This window comes from Aspergillus mulundensis, assembly GCF_003369625.1.
Source record: "Aspergillus mulundensis strain DSM 5745 chromosome Unknown scaffold_1, whole genome shotgun sequence".
NCBI classification, from domain to species: Eukaryota; Fungi; Ascomycota; class Eurotiomycetes; order Eurotiales; family Aspergillaceae; genus Aspergillus; species Aspergillus mulundensis.
This window is the reverse complement of record NW_020797889.1, coordinates 2,018,113-2,038,139: the sequence shown is the minus strand read 5'-3', so window position 1 is coordinate 2,038,139 and position 20,027 is coordinate 2,018,113. Positions and strand designations below refer to the sequence as shown.

The 20,027-nt window shown below is 50.8% G+C and overlaps 7 protein-coding genes across 7 annotated transcripts; 4 read left to right on the top strand and 3 right to left on the bottom strand.

The window, feature by feature from the left end:
* Window positions 1-959: 959 nt before the first annotated feature.
* On the bottom strand, window positions 960-4,307 carry DSM5745_02175 (WD40 repeat domain-containing protein; the record flags this gene model as incomplete). Its single annotated transcript, XM_026744191.1, has 4 exons — window positions 960-2,514; window positions 2,569-3,393; window positions 3,448-3,719; window positions 3,768-4,307. The coding sequence occupies 4 exons, from the start codon at window positions 4,305-4,307 to the stop codon at window positions 960-962; spliced, it is 3,192 nt and encodes a 1,063-aa protein (XP_026607354.1).
* Window positions 4,308-6,429: 2,122 nt separating this feature from the next.
* rrg9 (mitochondrial ribosome assembly protein RRG9) lies at window positions 6,430-7,296 on the top strand (the record flags this gene model as incomplete). The annotated part of the gene is made up of 1 exon (XM_026744190.1): window positions 6,430-7,296. One exon carries the CDS (start codon window positions 6,430-6,432, stop codon window positions 7,294-7,296), a length of 867 nt encoding a protein of 288 aa, XP_026607353.1.
* Window positions 7,297-7,900: 604 nt separating this feature from the next.
* Window positions 7,901-10,464, top strand: DSM5745_02173 (putative intracellular protein transport protein (Sat1); the record flags this gene model as incomplete). Its single annotated transcript, XM_026744189.1, has 3 exons — window positions 7,901-8,441; window positions 8,501-9,526; window positions 9,581-10,464. The coding sequence occupies 3 exons, from the start codon at window positions 7,901-7,903 to the stop codon at window positions 10,462-10,464; spliced, it is 2,451 nt and encodes an 816-aa protein (XP_026607352.1).
* A 644-nt stretch (window positions 10,465-11,108) lies between these two features.
* Window positions 11,109-12,125, top strand: DSM5745_02172 (Mob1/phocein family protein; the record flags this gene model as incomplete). Its single annotated transcript, XM_026744188.1, has 4 exons — window positions 11,109-11,490; window positions 11,546-11,639; window positions 11,692-11,825; window positions 11,884-12,125. The coding sequence occupies 4 exons, from the start codon at window positions 11,109-11,111 to the stop codon at window positions 12,123-12,125; spliced, it is 852 nt and encodes a 283-aa protein (XP_026607351.1).
* A 155-nt stretch (window positions 12,126-12,280) lies between these two features.
* DSM5745_02171 (F1F0 ATP synthase subunit 5) lies at window positions 12,281-13,480 on the top strand (the record flags this gene model as incomplete). Its single annotated transcript, XM_026744187.1, has 5 exons — window positions 12,281-12,298; window positions 12,358-12,675; window positions 12,840-13,154; window positions 13,228-13,317; window positions 13,367-13,480. 5 exons carry the CDS (start codon window positions 12,281-12,283, stop codon window positions 13,478-13,480), a joined length of 855 nt encoding a protein of 284 aa, XP_026607350.1.
* A 573-nt stretch (window positions 13,481-14,053) lies between these two features.
* Window positions 14,054-17,755, bottom strand: DSM5745_02170 (uncharacterized protein; the record flags this gene model as incomplete). The annotated part of the gene is made up of 9 exons (XM_026744186.1): window positions 14,054-14,480; window positions 14,539-15,324; window positions 15,374-15,470; window positions 15,522-16,965; window positions 17,024-17,123; window positions 17,195-17,312; window positions 17,363-17,385; window positions 17,506-17,521; window positions 17,632-17,755. 9 exons carry the CDS (start codon window positions 17,753-17,755, stop codon window positions 14,054-14,056), a joined length of 3,135 nt encoding a protein of 1,044 aa, XP_026607349.1.
* An 872-nt stretch (window positions 17,756-18,627) lies between these two features.
* On the bottom strand, window positions 18,628-19,233 carry DSM5745_02169 (uncharacterized protein; the record flags this gene model as incomplete). The annotated part of the gene is made up of 4 exons (XM_026744185.1): window positions 18,628-18,728; window positions 18,788-18,942; window positions 19,044-19,133; window positions 19,190-19,233. The coding sequence occupies 4 exons, from the start codon at window positions 19,231-19,233 to the stop codon at window positions 18,628-18,630; spliced, it is 390 nt and encodes a 129-aa protein (XP_026607348.1).
* Window positions 19,234-20,027: the final 794 nt, after the last annotated feature.

The window sequence follows — 20,027 nt, the reverse complement described above, 5'->3', positions numbered from 1 at the left end:
CTTGAATTGAACTGGCGTTCTATATTTTCTACAGTGGAAGGTGGAAGTCGAATGTGAAGGCCTGGAATTTATATATCTATGTGCATGCCTAGAGAACTGTGATTTAGGCCGACATCATGAAAGAAAACCAGCGCCGGGTGGTTATAGAATTACTTGAGGCTGTTAAGAGTATGAAGCATAATCTGGAGGAAGGGCGAAATAGGGTCCCGCCATGGCCAAACCCTGACTAACTGACGGTAGCATGTGAAATAGTGTAACACGTGCCACCAACATCGAGCCACTAGTTCATTCTCCTTATTAGACCATAATAATCGTTTCTTACGATGTGGCTATCCGAGTATGAGCGGCATGTGCCACTGGCGTAGACTTGTTGAGCCAACACTTAGTGGATTGGTCATCGCACCTTGAAGCCTAGTAAGGTTCTTTACGGAACCGACCTTGTGTACATATAATATCAACATGGGACAGCCTAGCACCAACCTAGCAATAGGCTCTAGAGCCGGCGGCCTAAAGAGGCTTCGGAGGATCGTATGCAGATGGGTATCATTGTGGAAACTGTCTAGAAGCCTGCGCAGGTAGATCTAGAACCAAGCAGGAAATCAAGTAAGACCCTATCGTGGTCCAGAACCAGACCACCAAGCCAAAGCTGGCTCGAAAAGAAGACAGAATTGGCAAAAGCAAGAATCAACGAAATGCAACCTTTGAGGGCCGCAATTCTCACGTCCTGGAGGACCCATGATGCGATAGAGAAAAGCAAAGCCGTACCCGTAAACAACCCAACACCTGCTATGCCTAGACAAAACGCAACACGACAAAAGAACGTTGGCAGCACACGCTTTGCATGATGCAAAGATCTATCGATACTAACTCCAAAAAAGGTCCCACACTACCAAGAAGCGCCATCGGAAAGGAGAAAATCAAGTAAATGAGTGTGAATGAGAGAGAAAACGCAGAGCAAATCAGCCTTCTCCTGCTGCGTCAAGCGAGCGCCGACGAGAATACCTCGGCGATTTCTTTTGGCCCAGATTTGGTGTTGACGGAACCCGACGGGGTATGCGTCCGCTTTTGCTCGGGACGGGGGGAGGTGGAGGAATTCTCTCATTTTCTTTGCCGCTGCTATCAGTCTCAATCTCCCCTTTATGGGTTTCAGCTTTTTTCGCCCGTGAGTTGAGAATGCGCAGCGTGAGGCCTAGCTCTCGCTCTAGCTCTTTTTGAGATTGTAAATACTCAGTCGACCCGTTGAGCTTCTTTCTGTATGCTTTCAGAGTGCGGCAAACCTGTTCAGTTGACATGTTCAAACTTCCGAATTCACTTCTCCCAGAAGCTCGAGACCTTGCCCGAAAATCGAGAGACGAACAGCGGCCATTGTTGCGGCGGCGTGAATCCATGGTCTTTTTTGCACCTGTGGATTTTGGGCTGGGTGGCGACGGCGAATTTCGCAACCTCTCTGGCCGAACAGACAAAGTGGGCGACCGACGCGACGGTGCAGAGGGAGGTGTCGCTGGCACCAAGCCCTCATTTTTCAGTGTTGGAACGATAGATACTCGCGACAGTCTGCGCAATAATAGCGGGGACTGCTCCGGCCCGTCGCGTGCCGGAACAGAGGTCAAACCTGAGCCCTCCGTTCGTTGATATCCTGCGAGGTCTTGCCGGGACAACACTTTCCGTATAGGAGGTCTAGATAAGGTCGGCTCCTTTGAGGAAACATCGTCCTCGTCGTTGGAGCTTGCCTGCGTAGTTTCTGGTGTTTGCTGTGATTGCACTGATATGTTCCAAATCATGACTACCCCGTCAATGCCGGAGCTTATCAATATCCGCTCCGGTTGATCTCTGGGCGCATCGGAAACCCTTTCCAGCAGCTGAATGTCGCTGACACCTTCCGTGTGGCCGAATTCGCCTGTAAGAAAGGCACCTTTTTCCATATCATATACACGGATTGACTTGTCTGTTCCCGAGGCCCCTATAAGCAATCTAGGGGTTTGTCCGGGGATAGCAGAAGCCACAGTTAATGAACCCATGATTACTGTATCATTCGACTCGAAATCAGCAGCGCGGAAAGAGTGGATGTGACGGCCGGAAGTCCAGTCGTATTGGTGTACGCAACGATCCACAGTCGAGAAAACGACAGTGTCTGGGTCATCCGGAGAGAGGGACATTGACACCGGGGATGATCTCAAGGTAATCACTTTTGATACCATGTAGGCAATTGCGGTACTCCCTTCGGTTTCACGAGTAACACGCTCTCTTATCAGAACTGTACGATCCGCGGATGAAGATAGTAGCCTCTCTCCTCGATTGACAAAAAGAAGTTGGGTCACTGCGCCGACGTGATCATCTAAGGTCTGAATCAGCTGAAGGCTGTTGTCGCGCTTTTCAAAAAGCTGCACCATCCGATCGCGACCTGAGCTAGCAATCACACACGAGTCAGTAGTTTCACAGAGGGCAATGTCTGTGATCTCGCCCCCGTGGGCCCTGACTTCGTCCACGCACTTCCACTCTTGTCCTTCTAGTACACTATACAGAGGTCAGCGAGAGGGCTCAAAACTGAAGCACTGCAAGGTAAGATACCGTAGAACGCCAACTTTGTCGCCGGATACAAACAGACCCATGTCCGTACTTGTCCGCAATATCTTGAGCTCATTTGCGGTGCCATCGTCGCCGCCTGCAAATGGCTCAACAGGGACCGTCCGCGAATCACGGCACTCGCCTTGGGTGTTCCAAAATTTGACGACACCCCGGCTGGACCAGGTAAAGAAATCCGCACTCAGATGATTTGGTATCTTCAGCGGTCCCACACCAAGAACAGAGTCTCGATGAGCCGGCATGGCAATTCCCGTGTCACACTGTTCGCCTTCGTCGGTGAGGTCATCGACAGGATAGACATGGATCGCTTTGGTGCCGTCCACCGTAATTATATGAGAGGCAAGGGAGCCAATGCAAGTGATAGCTGGCTCCTTCGACTTTGGCTCTGTCGGTGATCGACTAAAGGAACGTGGAGATGGAAGATTGCTTGGTGGTCGCAGCGACTCGAACGCACGTCTCCGTATACGTCTACCACGCCCACCTATCCATATACAAGCCCGGTCCGAGTCGGCTGTTAGTGACGTGATGCCGAAATCCATATGCTGTACGAGAGTAAGCTTGGCGTTGCCATCGTTGTCATCGACAAGACAGAGTGCCCCTGAATCAGTGCCGACAATAGCCTCTGAATCAGAGATTCCAACTACGCTGGTGAATATACTGTCAGCTAACGCATTCAACACACAGTTCCTTCCAGATAGAGCCTTGGGCGTGACGAAGTTGGAAGATTCGCCGGTGTTCGTGCGAGACTTGGACGGAGACACAGGCCTGATATCTGGAAGTCTCCAAACTTTCACGTGTCTAACTCCCACCCTGTCGCATGTTTAGTACCTGGACATGATCAAAGAAAGCGTCCGATATACATACGTTATCAAAGCTTGGCCTAACCAAGTCATGTCGCGAACAACGGTTGTGCATTTGTTCGTCGAGTGGAGCTTTGCTGATCCATTTTTGAGGCCGATGGACCATACGAAAAGAAAACCATCGTTTACATCCCCAAGGGTTGCTAGATATTGCGAATTTGGGCTCCATGCAAGGGCACGAACACCAAATGTATGCTCCGTGAGTATCGAAAGTGGGACGTCTGGAGGTGCGTCCTTTGCGGTTGAAAATATCAGGACTCGGGGGTTGTAGCCCGTCTAAGATGGTCATTTTAGGGATCGATAGCAGATCGTCGTTGTACTCACCTCTCCTAGAGCAAGAAATCTCCCATTCGGGCTTATGGCAACACTGGTGACCGCCTTCACCCTCTCCCTTGATGACCATGCGCGGGGACTAGACCCGTCCACTGCTTCAGTTGACGGTGAGCTATTGTAGCTACCGTTGTGGGGTGTGGCTTTGATACCTGGCAGAGATTTTATTCTAGCATCAGGCGTAGCCGGGGGTGTGCACTGGTTGTAGAACGAGGTTATTGGATTGATACTGATGGCTGTTGGTCGCGCACGAAAGAAGCGTTGTTTCAAATTGTTGTTCTCGTCCACCTCCGCCAATACAGCGGCGGACCCAGCGCAAAAGGCAAACGAGTTGCTTTGATCGTGATATGAGAAGCCATTAGGTGTAGTTGTCGTCGTGCCAATTACCGTCTGGAGCGACAAGGCGGATTGATATAGGGAAGGTTTAGCGGAGCGCGTCGGTGGTCTGATCGAAGGAGAATTGGAGGGAGTAATTCGGAGTGAATGATTTGGGCCAGCAGTCTTGCTTTTCACGCTCAATGCGTTGTTCGCCATCACAAGTTGGGGCCAAGAGCGATTAAGAAGCTGCACTGTCCCCAGATATGTGTAGAATGTTTGGCTGCATTTGCCGAGTCGAGCAAGCAGTGGGCTTAATCGATATCCTCAAGATAAACAAAGTTTCGTCTATGGTATGTCGAACTATAAAGGAAGGCGCGATAAGGGAAGCGGTCGAGGAAAGAGGTGGCAGCAGGTAACGATTGATGACGTCCGTCGATTGGGTATATCCCGTTCTACCAAGCTAATTCGAGCTGACTCGCTGAGGCCGCGGGATCGAAATAGGAGGGGCTCGAGGACGAACGGGCTGAGATCCGGATCAGCGAAAGTGAGCGATTGGCCAGTGCAAAACGAGCTTAAGGAGCGACTGAGAAGAGTTTCAACGAGAGTAGGACTGGGATGCAAAGACAACGATGGAGCAAAGTGAGGCTGAGGACGGGAGATCAGGGTTAAGGCAGAGATCTGGACAGGAGCTTTTCGAGCTGCTAAGATTTAGTGAGCGGAGATGCGAGCACGGACAGGATCCGATCTTAAGAACCATTCGGCTTGGCAGAGGACAAGGAGGGGGAGCAAGAGCCTAGCTCGCTTGAAGCACTTGGAATAGCAGCAAATATCATATATATCTGTTCTTTTGAATGAATTCTCATTATTAGAATGTAGGTGATACTAGTAGGAATGTTTGAGGTTCTGAATACATTGTGGAGAGCAAGACGCGGGCCAATCGCCGACTTTCCGGACTTCTGCCTGAAGGCTGAGGCACCAGCTCATAGCAGTCCCTGGTTCCTGCTTACTGTGCAACCTTCTAGGTTACTAGTAACTAGTCCCTGCCTATATAACAGCAAGGCTCTGGATTGTGGAGATAAATTGGTTTACTTTCGCCACTAGATCTATGCGGCATAGTATCTTTTATTGCCCGTTCAGCGGAATAGCAATTGTTGCGGAGCAATGTAGCACGAAGCATTAGATACAGGCAATGCTACATCCTCTTCTCGTGTACCCTACAGACGCAATCGAGGGCTTCTCAGCAGATCTACCGAAGCCTTTGCGCCGCCCAATTTATACTACCAGCGTCAACCCACAGCATCTGGTAGAGTCTATATGAGCAGTCCCAGACTGATAGTTCGTGTTGTAACCTGAGGCCTTATTGGTCATAGAGAGACTGATATTTCGCCGGCAAGGCTTCCGATACTATGTAAGCTGACTTCATAACTTGGTGATGTTTCCTGTTTAGGGCTTGGAGGCTTGTTGCTTTATATATCGGAGGAGTGCCAACTGGTTGGATTGCTGGTTATCATCTCTGCGACAACCATGCCCGTAATTGCTCGCTAAGCTCATGATATCCTGTCTCTGATGGCGCACTATTTAATAGAAACCAACACGGACTGTTGATCAATGGTTAACGCGTCCTGCAAAGCTGGGCGACTGGTTGGACAAGGCAGTCTTCTATTCAATAGAGCTTGCGTAGGCCAACTCAAGGGATCCCTGAGGCCGTAAATGACGGTTGTAGGTGCTTATATAGAAGATTCGCTTTCTCTAGTATGATTGGGGAAAGTGAGACACTGAGACCAATCTTCCTGTCAGATGCATCATGCTCCACACTCGAGGCTTTCCAAGGTGTCGGGCTTTGCGGGGACAAACTTTTGCGGGGATGCTTATCTGTGACCGTACTCCGTACTCCGTACATATGTCATATGGTGCTCCACTTCAGAGCGAAATTGAATGACAGGGACAGCAAGCGTCCAATAGCCCAAGATCTGGGTAAAAAATAGTATCCTTGTCTTTGCCGAATAGATGACATCGTGAAGTGTTGTGAGTACATCTATCCTTGTTGGTTACCTCATTGTTACATATCTAGCATGGCGGGCAATTGCAGCACGTCAGCCATGATACTGTTTTGTTTGAACAGTCTTTCTGAATCCACAAATGATTATTCGTTTTCATGAAATGGAGAGTTGAAATTTGCAAAATTGGTCAAAATCTAGTGACAAGAGGATCGTCACATGACCTTATCTTAGCCTTAGGTAAGGCAACAGTCAGCCTCCAGCTTATCTCCAAAATTTCCGTCCCTGCATGCGACACATATTTCGCCTCAATAATCGATATACATCGCAATTCGCTTGTCATGCCCTCTTTCTGCCCCGGATCAGCGAAGATCTCGCTTCCCAATGTCCTCCAGACTGTCTTCTCTTCCGAGGTCGCTCCTCAGCTTCGCAATCCGTTAATGCGGCCTTTGAACCGAGCGTGTCTTTCTCTCCCACGCCACCATCTCCTAGGCAGACGTACCGTCACCACTGTTCCCATTGACTCCATTCCTGTTCCTTCTGCCCAAAAGCCCAAAACGCCAGCGATCACTCAGGACGAGCCTTCGGCCACCACCACCACCACCACCACCAGCAGCGACAAACCGGATGCTTCAAACAAAAGCTCGAACAAAAAATTCTCTACCAAAGCTAAGACAAGCGCCAAAGGTTCAAATTTCGCACATCGAACGAAACCCGAATCAAAGTCAATAAACAAAAAGAAAACAGGCGACCGCGATTATAAGAAAGATTCCAAGAAATCCGCAAAGAAAACCTCGACAAGCACCGGACCCAAGCCTCCCAGAAGACTTGAAGAATGGGAGATCCACAAAGAAGCCTTGAAAAAGAAATTTCCGAACGGATGGGCACCACTTAAGAAGCTTTCTCCTGATGCTATGGAGGGTATACGTCACTTACATCACATCGCGCCTGACCAATTCACGACCGCTGTCCTCGCAGAGGAGTTTAAGGTATCTCCCGAAGCTATTCGGAGGATTCTGAAAAGCAAATGGCGCCCCTCTGGGGAAGAGTTGGAGGAACGTCGGAAACGCTGGGAGCAGCGACATGACCGAATCTGGAGTCATATGGCAGAGTTGGGCTTGCGACCGAAGCTTCCAGACTATCAGGGCGATCCGGAGAAGATGCTGTACAAACGAAAGCCAAGCCAGGTGTCTAGTGAGTCCTCGTGAGGCGCTGGATGGGGCAATCATATGTATATCGGATCAACGACAACCTGTATTTTAATTTATATATAATATGTATAATAGCGGTACATTTTAAGCGTCTAAGTTGTTATATGCTTAGATTTGTTCTTCCCCATGCGATTGAAGTATATGCCCTTCGCAGTGGATAGCTTTAAGCAGCTTCATCTCATTAATCCTTATATTGGCATTCTTTATACGGTAGGGAGAATGGCCAGTATCTTTCGTTGTGAAAGTAATGTCCAATTGACGCGAGTTCTTAGAGCTTGGTATATCGCAGCTACTCGGATAATGGATGCACTAGCTCAATCGACCCCAAGGTCACCACTCCGCAATTCCGCCAACGGGGGATCACTCGAACTTCAACAAGAACCAGCTCACGCCTACACTCATCCGCTGCTTCAACCGATCGCTAAACAATGGAGCGTGCTCTGTATATGCCGTAGTTGGCATTTTCCAACCTCTATACCTTCATATCCAAACTCCTGCTGTTACCCCTGTTCCGCGAGGTGGCGGCACTGTCTGCTCAGTGCTCAAGCTCCCTCACCCAGCTTACATCCATCCGTCCATGCGGTGATTCCCGCCGTTCGCTATGTCATCGGACATTCAGGTCTTCGTCAAATGGAAAGACCAGTCTATTTTCGCCGGGGAAGATGTTGAATGCACCATTACCTTCAAGAACGTTGCGGAGACCGGCGAGGAACCGAACAATGCGCAAACGCTTCATCTCAGGAAGCAGTCGCGGGCTGCGATGACCCCTCGCTCGGATTCTTTCTCCCTACGGCTCCCGTCAAATCCCTTTAGAAATCCCAATCGCCGTTCATACCCTATTGTTCCTCGAAAGAGCCCGTCCCATCGCATATCGTCCTCCGTGAGTTCGCCGTTGATCGGCTCTCATAGCTTCCCACCTCCCTCTACGCCGCGAACTGGCCCCTCGGCCGGCCACAAACATAAAAGGTCGGTATCTATACTGTCTATAGATAGCGAGGGAGGGAATTCAAGCGTCGCTGGCGATAAAACTCCAAGGACCCCGTCTCAATTAACCCATTCAAGACCGGTGAGGGGCCATGGACGCTCCGCAAGCCTGCAAGTTGTACCAAGAAGATATGAAGGCTATGAGGATAACCCGAAAGGTACTTGGTGCGCAATTCTATACGAGGCCTACAATAACTGATCAAACCATGTTCACTAGGGTTACGAAGCCCAATTCGCGGATTTCCAATGCCTGAGTCCCCTAATCAGCAATCACCCGGGGGACTGAGAGTAGACATGGATGCGATACGACCTAGCGGTCCTTTATCTGGAGCCCACAGCCCCATAAGACCGACACCTCAGATACGAGCGCCAGGAAGAAGACCTCAATTACCGCCCATAGATTTCAAGTTTCCTCCAGGGCCGGAGAGCGAGTCGAGCACGGGGCCTGTTGTCGGAACGCCCGCGTCAACGTCCAAAGACTCTATTTCCTTGGCCGCTCCAGGGCAAATGCCGTCGAAAGTCCTTTCAGCTTCCAGTCTAAATGGGAGTCACCGAAGCAGTGGAGAATATTACTCTCTCAGCAACAATTCTACTGAGACTCTACAGTCAGAATATACCAACTATTCAACCTCCATGCTGCGCGCAGGTTACCCACGCCACAGCCGGCATATGTCTAGCATGGAGTCAGCGGTGCCAGTCCCAACCGGACAGGCGCTTCTTATGGGATATGCGCAAATAAGCGCGTCATTCACAGTAGATGGCTCGCTGATAAACCAGGCTGCTTTCGACGAGGTCAAGCGGCAGGGTGTGGTTGGTGGTTCAGGGAATGGTGGCGGTACAGCGAGCTCGAGGCCTGCTTCGTCTAGCGGCAAAGGTCGAAAAGGCGGCGGCTTCTGGGGCGCCTTGAACTGGAATTCAATAGAGGAGTCTATCAGTGGATTACTCTCCAATAATGACCTCGACGGTCTTCGAGACATGCGAGGCGTATCCTCGTCGAAATCAATACCCTTACTGTCGACTCCCCAATCCCTTCTTTTTGTGGACCTTCGACTAGCTCCAGGGGAGGAGCAGTCTTTCTCTTTCGCCTTCACTCTACCCAGCGGTCTACCAGCGAGTCACAAGGGGAAGGCTATCAAAATATCCTACAATCTTGTCATAGGCACACAGCGACCCAGCGGGAGCAACGAGCCCCAACGAGTCAACCGCATTAGCATACCGTTCCGTGTCTTCAGTGGCGTAAACGGTAAGCACTATTTCCTGCCATTAATGTTGGTGCAATTTGACTAATCTTTTCTAGCCCAAGGAGAAATCATCGGGCATGATCTGATGCGTCCCTATGTGATCTTACGGGATGAGGCCAGGGTGCAGAAAGTTGGCTCTCTTCCCCAAGTAACCGCGAAGGCCGAGAGCATAAGCAAGCCGATGTGGACATCAGCCCCCGAGTTCTTATCCTATGTGGATGAGATTCTCGAACAACGCTCTCGCAACAGTTCTCTCAAACTGCCGAGCACGCTCGCCGAGAGGCGGCCAAGTTATGATCTGACAGGAGGGCCGGTCTCTTGTAAAGACGCTATTGACTTTGCTATTCTTCGAAGCAACCAGACGGTCAATTCGTCGCAGAGCCCAAATCGCTTTGAGATCGCGCGCGGGGGACGTCGGATTGCCGTTGTAGTGCTCAACCGACCAGCCCATCGCCTCGGCGAAACTCTCGTTGCGACGGTAAATCTAGCTGATGCGGCACTTCCGTGCTACGCACTTAGAGCGACCCTGGAGAGCTCTGAGAAAGTTGGAGCGAATTTGGCGGTACGATCTAGCGCCAGTATTCGGCGAGCGACGCGCCGAATCCATGCGTCTTTCTTTGAAATCACTCTTTACTCGACCAGAGTCGTGTTCAGTCCGGCAATCCCGATCTCTGCCACTCCAACAATACTCACGAGCGGTGTCAATGTCGAGTGGGAGTTGAGATTTGAGTTCGTCACTACAAGCACGCCAGATGAATTGGGCCGGGGTCCTTCCGGTGTGCGACTGCTAGAGACGGTCTCTGAGGATGATCGCGGGGCTACAATGTCGGCTTTGGAGCATTTAGGCTGCGAGTCATTTGAGGTTGCAATTCCCATCACGATATATGGAGAAACTGTACGGGAGCGATTGCCGGAAGAGAACGAAGGGCACTCTATTTAAATCTGAACATATTGCTTCATGGTCATGATGTTGAAGATGTAAAATGACCCAGTATGTAGTAGCTGATATCCAGTAATGGATTTTGAATGTGTATTGTCGTGATTGCCAGGGCAACGAGCGGCGGAGCTCACTTATCCATGGACCGTGGCGGCGTGGCTCCGATCGTGGGGGGATCCATGCAAGGAAGTCGATATACTATTTTCAAGATACGATCGGTTGTCGCCCTAAAGCTCCTTTCCTTGTTATTGAGCGCCTTCCTATTTCTAGTTTCCTGCTTGATCCATTGCTGGGTGCGATTCGATCCTCAACTGCCATCTGTTTCTTCTTCGGCAACTCAACCCCTCCACCTACTCAGCTCAACGTCGCGTCCTTGTCTCCTCGCGTCCTGAGCGCGCGCTGACGCAGTGAGTCTCTATAAGTAGCTGCAAACACCGTCTGTACTACTGTCTACTAACCACATCATTCTATTGAGTGCAAATAGCCCAATTTTCCCTCAAGAAACTTGAAACACATCCAACCCGCCGGTCGAATTCCGCAAGCGCACGAGTCAAGGAACGGCGCATTCCAACCCCTTCGCTCATCAAGGTCACTCTTTATCAATCTGTCGCAGCCGTGAGATAGCAATGGCTTCATTCATTACCACAATGTCCGTTCCCCTGGTCTCTGTTCCATCTGCGGATGACCCTACTACCCCTCCATTGCCATCGTCGCCATCGCCTTTCTCAAAATCACAAGCCCTCCCCCCTTCTACATCATCTAGCACCGTTCATATATCCCATGCTCCATTATTAGCCCCTCCTTCATATCTATCGCCCGCTGTTCGTGCGCTAAAACAAGGATTATGTGTACTAACACCTCCTAGCAATGCTCGGACAAGAGCGCCTTTCAAACCGCGCTCTGCGGCCAAAGGGACGACCAGTTACCAGTTGAGACAGTTTGCGGAGGCGACACTTGGGAGTGGAAGTCTGCGGAAGGCTGTGAAGCTTCCCGAGGGGGAGGATGTCAATGAGTGGCTAGCTGTTAATGGTGCGTTTGTTGCGTGGATTTTATGGTCCTGGGCTGACTTGATGTTCGTCTGTAGTGGTCGACTTTTACAACCAGATCAATCTTCTTTACGGAGCGATCACCGAGTTTTGCTCGCCGCAGACATGCCCAGAGATGAAAGCGACCGATGAGTACGAGATTCCACCAAGAAGTGGTGACAAGCGATGAGCTGACTGTGGACAGGTTCGAGTACCTCTGGCAGGACTCGGAGAACTATAAGCGTCCCACGAAGATGTCTGCGCCCGAATATATCGAGCATCTCATGAGCTGGGTGCAGGGAAACATTGACAACGAGCAGATGTTCCCCAGTCGATTAGGTACGCGGATTCAATTTCCACCACGAAGCGACCGGGCAATGCTGATTTGATTGATCAGGTGTTCCCTTTCCAAAGGCATTCTCCAGTCTTGTCCGTCAGATCTTCAAGCGAATGTACCGCGTATATGCTCACATCTACTGCCACCACTACCCTGTGATCGTCCATCTGGGCCTTGAGCCACACCTCAACACCAGCTTCAAGCACTACGTCCTCTTCATCGATGAGCATCGGCTGGCGAGCGGGAAGGATTTCTGGGGACCTTTGGGGGATCTAGTGGATAGCATGCTGCGAAGCGATTGAAAGCCTTCATGGTCATGGCGGTTACGTAGCAATTGATGAGAACGAAGCACGGGGTCTGGCGTTAAGGTGTTCCGCATGGTGATATTGCACGGTTTCCTAATTAGATCAGCTGTCCATGAAAACGACGAAAATTATCGCTTGGAATGACGCAAAAAATGAATGCCGTTCATGGAGTAAGTAACTGAAGTAAACGACCCGAAATTCTCGGCGTGTGCGGAATCTCACGTGACAGGGACCGGGAGAAGTTGGACCTCGTCCGAATAGCATCGTCTTCACGCCCCTCTTGTGTGTCGACCGTCTTCGCCGTCTCGCGTCCAATTCCACCCTCTCTCAATTCCCCTTCTTGAAAACCGTCGGAGCCTCGTCTCTCACGTCAGTCATCGCCATGCTCTCCGCTCGTCTCGCCCGCGCTGGCCTCCGTGCCTCCGCCCAGGTCTCCGTCCCTCGCACTGCTGCTGTCAACGGCCTGCGCACCTATGCCACCGCTGCCCAGGAAGTCAAGCCCCCTGTCTCTCTCTTCGGTGTCGACGGTACCTACGCCACTGCTCTGGTATGCTCCCCCCAAACCCGCGTGGATAGCTTAGCTAGCTCGACCGGATCCGTTGAGCCGAAAACCCTTTCAATATCACCAACCGGCAACTTGTACAAGCCACGACCGTTACCATCACAATCAACTGCAGTTCCGTGATAGTTAACGCAATTCCTCCAAAATAGTACACAGCCTCCGCCAAGGCTTCCTCCCTCGACGCTACCTCCAAGGGCCTGAACAACCTCGGTGCTGCCCTCAAGGCCGATCCTAAGCTCACCGGCATCCTCTCCACCCCTACCCTGTCCGTCGCCGACAAGCAGGCCATCGTCTCCGAGCTCCAGAAGGTTGCCGGTGCCGACAAGGGCGACCTCCTCAAGAACTTCCTCGCCACCCTTGCTGAGAACAACCGTCTCGGTCTGCTGAACGATGTTGTCGACAAGTTCGGTGCTCTCATGAGCGCTCACCGTGGTGAGATTGAGCTCTCCATCACCAGTGCTCAGGTATGCTCTCATACAATGACTTTCTCCGGAACAATTGTTGTTCGTGGACGTGGATGTTAACAATGTCCCGTAGGAGCTCGACACCCGCACCCTTAACCGCCTCGAGAAGGCCGTTGCCAAGTCCGAGTACAGCCAGGGCAAGAAGCTCAAGGTTGTCACCAAAGTACGTTCTCCTCGCCATCCCAAAGAATAACCAACTAACCCACATTTAGGTCAACCCCGACATCGTCGGCGGTCTCGTTGTCGAGATCGGTGACCGCACCATTGACCTGAGCGTCTCCTCCAAGATCGCTAAGCTCAACAAGGCCCTCACCGATGCTCTGTAAATTATCTAACCGACCCCGTATCTCTTTTGTTGTGCCCCTATATCTATCTATCGCCTACCTATAGTTTCTACTACTTACCTACCTACCTATGTACCCTAGCATCCAGCTGCACTATGCGAGAGTCCGTTGAATGAGACTTGAGTCCGGTGAGAATAGACTTGTTCTGTTTATCTTGGTTTATTTCAATTCGTGGGCTTAATAGTGAAGGGCGTGGAATAGGTAAGGATTCTGCCTGGGAAGAGAATATAAAGTTAGATGCGTGCTCAAACAATCAAGTTTAGTTAGATATATATGGCAATAGTCGACAGCTCGTTGGACGATGTATAAACATGTTGATTTGTATATTGCAACCGAAAATTGACAATGTATGTCCTTGAACAGACTGCAGCAGATCATGAACTCGTGTAGCGACGTAGAAAGAGAGGCATGTGCAAAGAGAGAAGACAATCTAAAAACAAGACAAGACAAAGCCTGATACCCACACTTCCCAGCTCTAGCGTGTAGCATACCCTGTATACCGATCTACTGACTCACACCGAACGACCTCTCCTCTCTCTAGAGCTGTGCGGGAATTCAATGCCCATTGGTCCCATTCCCATTGGCATGGCCATTCCCATTGGCGCCATCCACCTGCGGTTCGAACTCATCCTCATAAGCCCCCATAGACGCCTGGCTTCTTACCCTCTGCAACTGACTCTCCACATAGTTGGATACATGCTCGTCGAATGCTGGTCCAGGTGTCCCGTTTGACCTGCTGCGTCTCTCGTCCTCGTCGCCAACTGCAGACTCAGCAGGCGTCTGAGGCGCAGGTGTCGCGAACGTAGACTCGAAGTCACTCCTGTTGCCGATGGAACGGCTGGTTGAGGAGCGGCGGACAAATGGTCTTGCGCTGCTGCCGCGGCGGCTTTGGCTGCGGACCGAGCGGGTGAAGATGTCGTCGAAGTAGTGGCTCGCTGCGGCGAAGGGGGAGCGTGGGGTTTGTGGAAGGCGGCAGTTGACACTATTTTGGTAATTAACGAAGAACATATAGGCAGGAAAGTTTATTGCGGGAGACATACCCTGTATCGTGGATGACCTTGGCAATTAACCCTGTCCAACCGCATTGATGGGATGCTCCCAGTCCGCGGCCCGTATCGCCGTCAAAGAACTCGTGGAACCACATGTAGTCTTTCCAGTGCTCGTCGTAATCGAGCAGATCAGAGCCGTCGTAGACTGCACGTCGGCCTTCGTCATTGCGCGCGAAGAGATGTTGCAGTCGATGCTGGATTTCCTCCGCTACCTGGCCCAGATGCATATAATCCCCCGAGCCCGTGGGGCACTCGACCTTGAAAGAGTCTCCGTAGAACATGTAGAAGCGAAGGAGGGACTCGATGAGTAGGAAGTTTACGCATAACCAGACCGGGCCACGCCAATTGCTGTTGCCACCGAAGAGGCCGCTGTCTGAGTCGCCGGGAACATAGCTAACCTGGAACGTCTGGCCATTGACGTCCATGGAGTAAGGATGATCCTCATGGTACTTTGACATCGACCGAATTCCGTGGTCTGAGAGAAATTCTGTCTCATCGAGCATGCGCTTCAAGATCTTCTCTAACCGGTCCCTGCTAACCAGGGCTAAGAGGAGCCGGTCACTCTTTCCACGACGCTTCATGCTAGCAATATTGCGCTCAGCGACGTCCTGGCGGTTCTCGACAAACCATTCCAGTCTGCGCTTGAAGGACGGAAACTTGTTGATCAACTCAGGTTCGAGCGTCGATACCGCGTAAAGTGGGATCAGCCCGACGAGTGATCGCACCGGAAGTTGCTGTGTCCACGGCCCACCGTATGAGATCGCATCGTAATAGAATCTGTACTGGTTAGGCCTGATATGAAAGTGTTTTGACATTTGTGACATACCCATCTTCCTCGTTCCACAAGGAACTCTCTTTTTCTCCGGACTTGAAGGTCATAGCATCACTTATCAGAATAAAGTGCTCAAAGAACTTAGATGCAACTGGTCCATGTCAGAGATGCGAGCAGTTGCAATCACAAGACCAAAACTTACTGTCTTCATAAATTCGCCGATGTTTGGCTAGTTCGAGCGCAATATTCAACATGCTCAAACAGTAGAAAGCCATCCAACCGGTGCTGTCAGCTTGTTCCAGAACTCCACCTGTAGGAAGAGGTTCAGAGCGGTTGAAGAGGCCAATGTTATCAAGCCCAAGGAAACCACCCTCAAAAACATTCTTGCCGTCATAGTCTTTTCTGTTCACCCACCAGGTGAAGTTTAGAAGTAGCTTCTGAAAGACGCGTTCAAGGAAATCAAGATCCTGCCGACCGTACATCTTGCGCTCGATTTTGAAGACCCGGAAGGTCGCCCAAGCATGAACAGGAGGGTTAACGTCTCCGAAGTTCCATTCATAGGCTGCTAGCTGCCCATTTGGATGCATATACCACTCTCGGGTGAGGACATCCAATTGCCGCTTGGCAAATTCTGGATCGATCATCGCCAGCGGGATACAATGGAAAGCTGTGTCCCAAGCAGCAAAGAAAGGGTATTCCCAGGAATCTGGCATTGAGAGAATATCATCCATATGCAGATGCTTCCACTGCTGGTTTCGGACCTGTTTTCGCTCTGGTGGAGGGGGAATCAAACCGGGGTCGCCATTGGCCCATTGATCCCAGACAAAATGGTAATACTGCTTTGTCCACATCATGCCCGCGAACGCTTGACGCTGAATGTTCCGTAAATCGTCGCTCATTGGCAGAGGGCTGATGTGGTAGTAGAAGTCGTCGGCTTCCGTCTTACGCTGGTCGATCACATCGTCTAGCTCCTCCTCGTTCACGAAAGGCTCGACCTTTTTCGAAAGGCGAAAACGAACAACAGCACACTCGCCCGGAGGGACTCCTTCGCCTTCATTGAAAGCATACCAGGCGGCGAATTTGGTGCCTTCATTAGCTGGGTTGACTGCACTCTTCTCATCATTGACAATGTAACGATGGAAGGCATCTTTCACGTGAGGCTGATCGTTCTGCGTACCCCAGAGAACCTCATTGTTCGTTTCGTTATCAGTAAACAACATCTGGGGTACGACATCTTCTTGGCCGTCTCCAGTAGCGGGAGACGGGGCAAAGCAGACATATCGCTCCCCTAACTTGTCGTGGTTCGTTTTGACAGCAAGAGGAGCAGTCTGCTGGATGGAAGGTTTCACCCTACCCTCGTAGCCCCAGGACCAAGTGTTTCGGAACCAGACATGTGGAATGATGTGCAAAGGAGCGGGCTCCGGGCCTCTGTTGTACGCAATCACACGAAACACAAGTTCATCCTCGTCGTCGTCCTCCTTGGCTGTCTCAATAAAGATATCCCAGTATTTGTTATTGTCGAAAGCGCCGGTATCGAGAATCTGATACTCGCGGTCCTGTTTTCCTCGTCGAGCGTTCTCTTCAACCAGCTCCTGGTATGGAAACTCGTTCTGGGGATATTTGTAGAGATATTTCATGTACGAATGCTGCGAGGTAGGGCTGTTAGAGAAGCAGACTTTCGTTTCAGACCGCACAATAACATACCGTAGGGGTATTGTCAACATGAAAGTGAGCTTCCTTGATGCTCTCGCCGTGATTACCCTGTGGATTGGATAGGCCGAACAGTCGCTCTTTCAGGAAACCACTATAAAGATGGGGAATTAGAGCAAGGTCGCGGTTGGGGCCGACAGCCGATCCACAAGCGACGGAACATACTCTTTTCCATTCCAAAAAGCAAATGCGATGTTCTGCAGGTTGTGCGTGTCGCACACTCCGGCTATTCCATCTTCGCCCCAACGATAGGTTCTCGAGCGGGCGTGGTCGTGGCTAAAGTCTAGTGTCGATCAGCAAGTGGTCCGTCCCCGCGGGGGTTAGGATGCTTACAGCTCCAAGCATCACCGTTTGCTCTGGCAGTGATACCTCAGTCAGCAAATGCATGACAATGCATATACAGTCATTGCATAGGTTGGACAGAAACAAGGTGAAGACGAGGGAGAAGTAAAAAAGACATTGGGTGGTAGACTCACGAATAATCCTCGCGTACTGCGGAGATTCGAAAAGCAGTTCATCAGCTTTAATGCCCCCGGAAATATCCGCCGATGAACGACGGTAACTGAGCAGAAAACAGAGATTCCAAAATAAAAAACACCTACCGGTGGCCCATTGCCTCTCTGCAACGTAGGGACCCCATTTTTTCCAGTACCTGATGCGATCGCGATCCTCTTTGAGGCGTTGTTCCTCGCGGGAGGTGTAGCTTTGCTTGTCTATAAGGACCATGATCGTAGTACTTGACGACCCGGATAAATGACAGAGAAGAGATGAGGGGAAAGGGGATGTTGAGAGAGAAAGAGGGGAGCGCAGCTAGAAGAAGAGCCCTGCTGTCAATACGTAGCGGATGTACGCCAGCAGGCTTATCTTGCATCCAGGCTGTCGCAGTCTGGACCGCAACCCCCGTGCAATCTGCTCCATTTGCGGGCGCTTATTGTCCGATTCCAGGGTTTTTGGAGTGGAGCGAAAGCAATCAGTGCACTGACATCATCCAAGCATCTTTTTATGGCGCTTGTAGTTGGGAGGCGTTTTTAGTCTGGTTGACTTAGGTACAACCATCCCGGCTCGTTGAACTACTAGTTCGCAATCTCGAGTCACCGACAACTGCCTTCATGTTTCACAACGCCGCATTGGATAAGGGCCCGACTATAACCAATTAAGATATCATCATGCAACTCATAAGATTATGGATTGTACCATGATACATATACGGAGTATAATTCAGGCCAGTACATGACTACTCAAGCGGCAATGGGAATGACAATAACAAGAATGCCACAGCTAAGTAAACCCAGGCTCCTGGCCGGCGCAATCATGACGGGACTTCGACCGAGCCGAATACGCCAAACAATGCTACAGGCGCCAGGGATGCATCGCTGTGAGATATAGATCAAAGAGACATCTTTAATCGTCCAACGCCTGACGGACACGAGCCGAAATCGCGCGCGCATGCGAGAAATCAAGAGAACTGATTCCTCTGAACGTACGTGCTCGCTAGAATACCAGAGATCAAGACGAGGAGCAGTCAGAGTCGAGCCCATTAGAGCCCTACTTTCAGCCGAATATAGTACTTTCTGCCAACCCTAACGGGCAGCCTCCGATCAGGAATTGCGTCCCTGCTGCCGGTCGCCTGGTCGCTGCCGTTGTTCGTCGCCGCTCGAGTACTGGCCCGCCGAGTCCGTTGGCGATGTTGTGGCTGATTCTATCGGGAAACACATCAGAATCCGGTCGCTGAAGATCGCAAGGTTGTATATCTCTTACCTGTGGACTGGTACCCGCCATCTCTATGCACCCCTGAAGATTGATTGTTACCACTCATAATCACTGATCCACGCGCTTTCAGTCGTTCTTCGGCCTGGCGAATTTTGGCCTGGAGTTCTTCTAACTCTCGTTCCTGGATCATCATCTCGTATTTTCTAGGGTTCCGGTTAGCCTATTGTTCCACAGTTCAAGATTTCTGGATAATTTGAGCTCCCCGAAAGACGCGCCGACGTTCCAGGGGCCCAGCAAAACTTACTTCTGATCGATGGTTTGCGAGAGATAGTCAACATCGCTGTCTAGCGAGAAAGCAGAATCTAGTGCAGAAGAGAAAGCCAGCGCCATAGTGCTGCATTTACTTTAGTTAGCGCTCAGTCAAGTATACAGAAAGCGGGGACAACGAACGACTGCGGCCGAGCCTTCTTAACCTCTTGGTCTGCGTCGGACATTCTGGGTATTGTAAGATAAAGATGCAGATAATGAATAAGCTCGAGAGCTGTCGTAGAAGAAGCGGTTCTGTAATCGAAAGAAGTCCGAGGCTGGTTCAGCAGAGCCGCGGCAAAGGGGTATCACGGTTGAATGAAGTATAAGAAGAAACGGCGGCTGATAAGATATCGCCGAAACGTAGATTAAGGTGGTATTAAATGGGAGGAATCAGGACCAGCTGAAAGCTATAACTCAAGGAGGTCCGCGAAGAAGAGAGTTGATGGATAAAGTTAAGAACGCAGAGTCGATGATGAGGGAAGTTGGAAGGAAGACTCAAGACAGCCTTGTCGTACTCCTCTTCTTGATGGGGCCAGGAGGGACCACTTTTTAGTTGGATTGACAGGGGCCCTGCACGATCGGGGGAATGACAGAGATGAGGAACAAAAAGGGGGATGGTCAAATTCCACGGTTCAAGCTCGGGGGTGGCTGCTTCAGAAGCTGGCCGTTTATCTAACAGCTCGAGTTGATGAGGGGAGCATCGAATACGCAACGAAAGCAAGAAAGGAGTGCAGAGGCGAGTGCAGGTGCAAGGGGCCCGAGGCACAGGAGAGGGAGAGAAAGGAGACGGGAGATTGACTCGAGCTATAGTGAGAAACGGGTCCAAATCAACAGCTCTTGATGGCCACTGACATTTGTTGAAGCTAAATAGTGCTCTCAATCTCCCCACAGGTTAACTGGATACTCCATACTCATCAAAAATCCATCAGTCCCATCCACCAAGCACTCGGCATGGCATACGTAGTTACAGGATTATAGC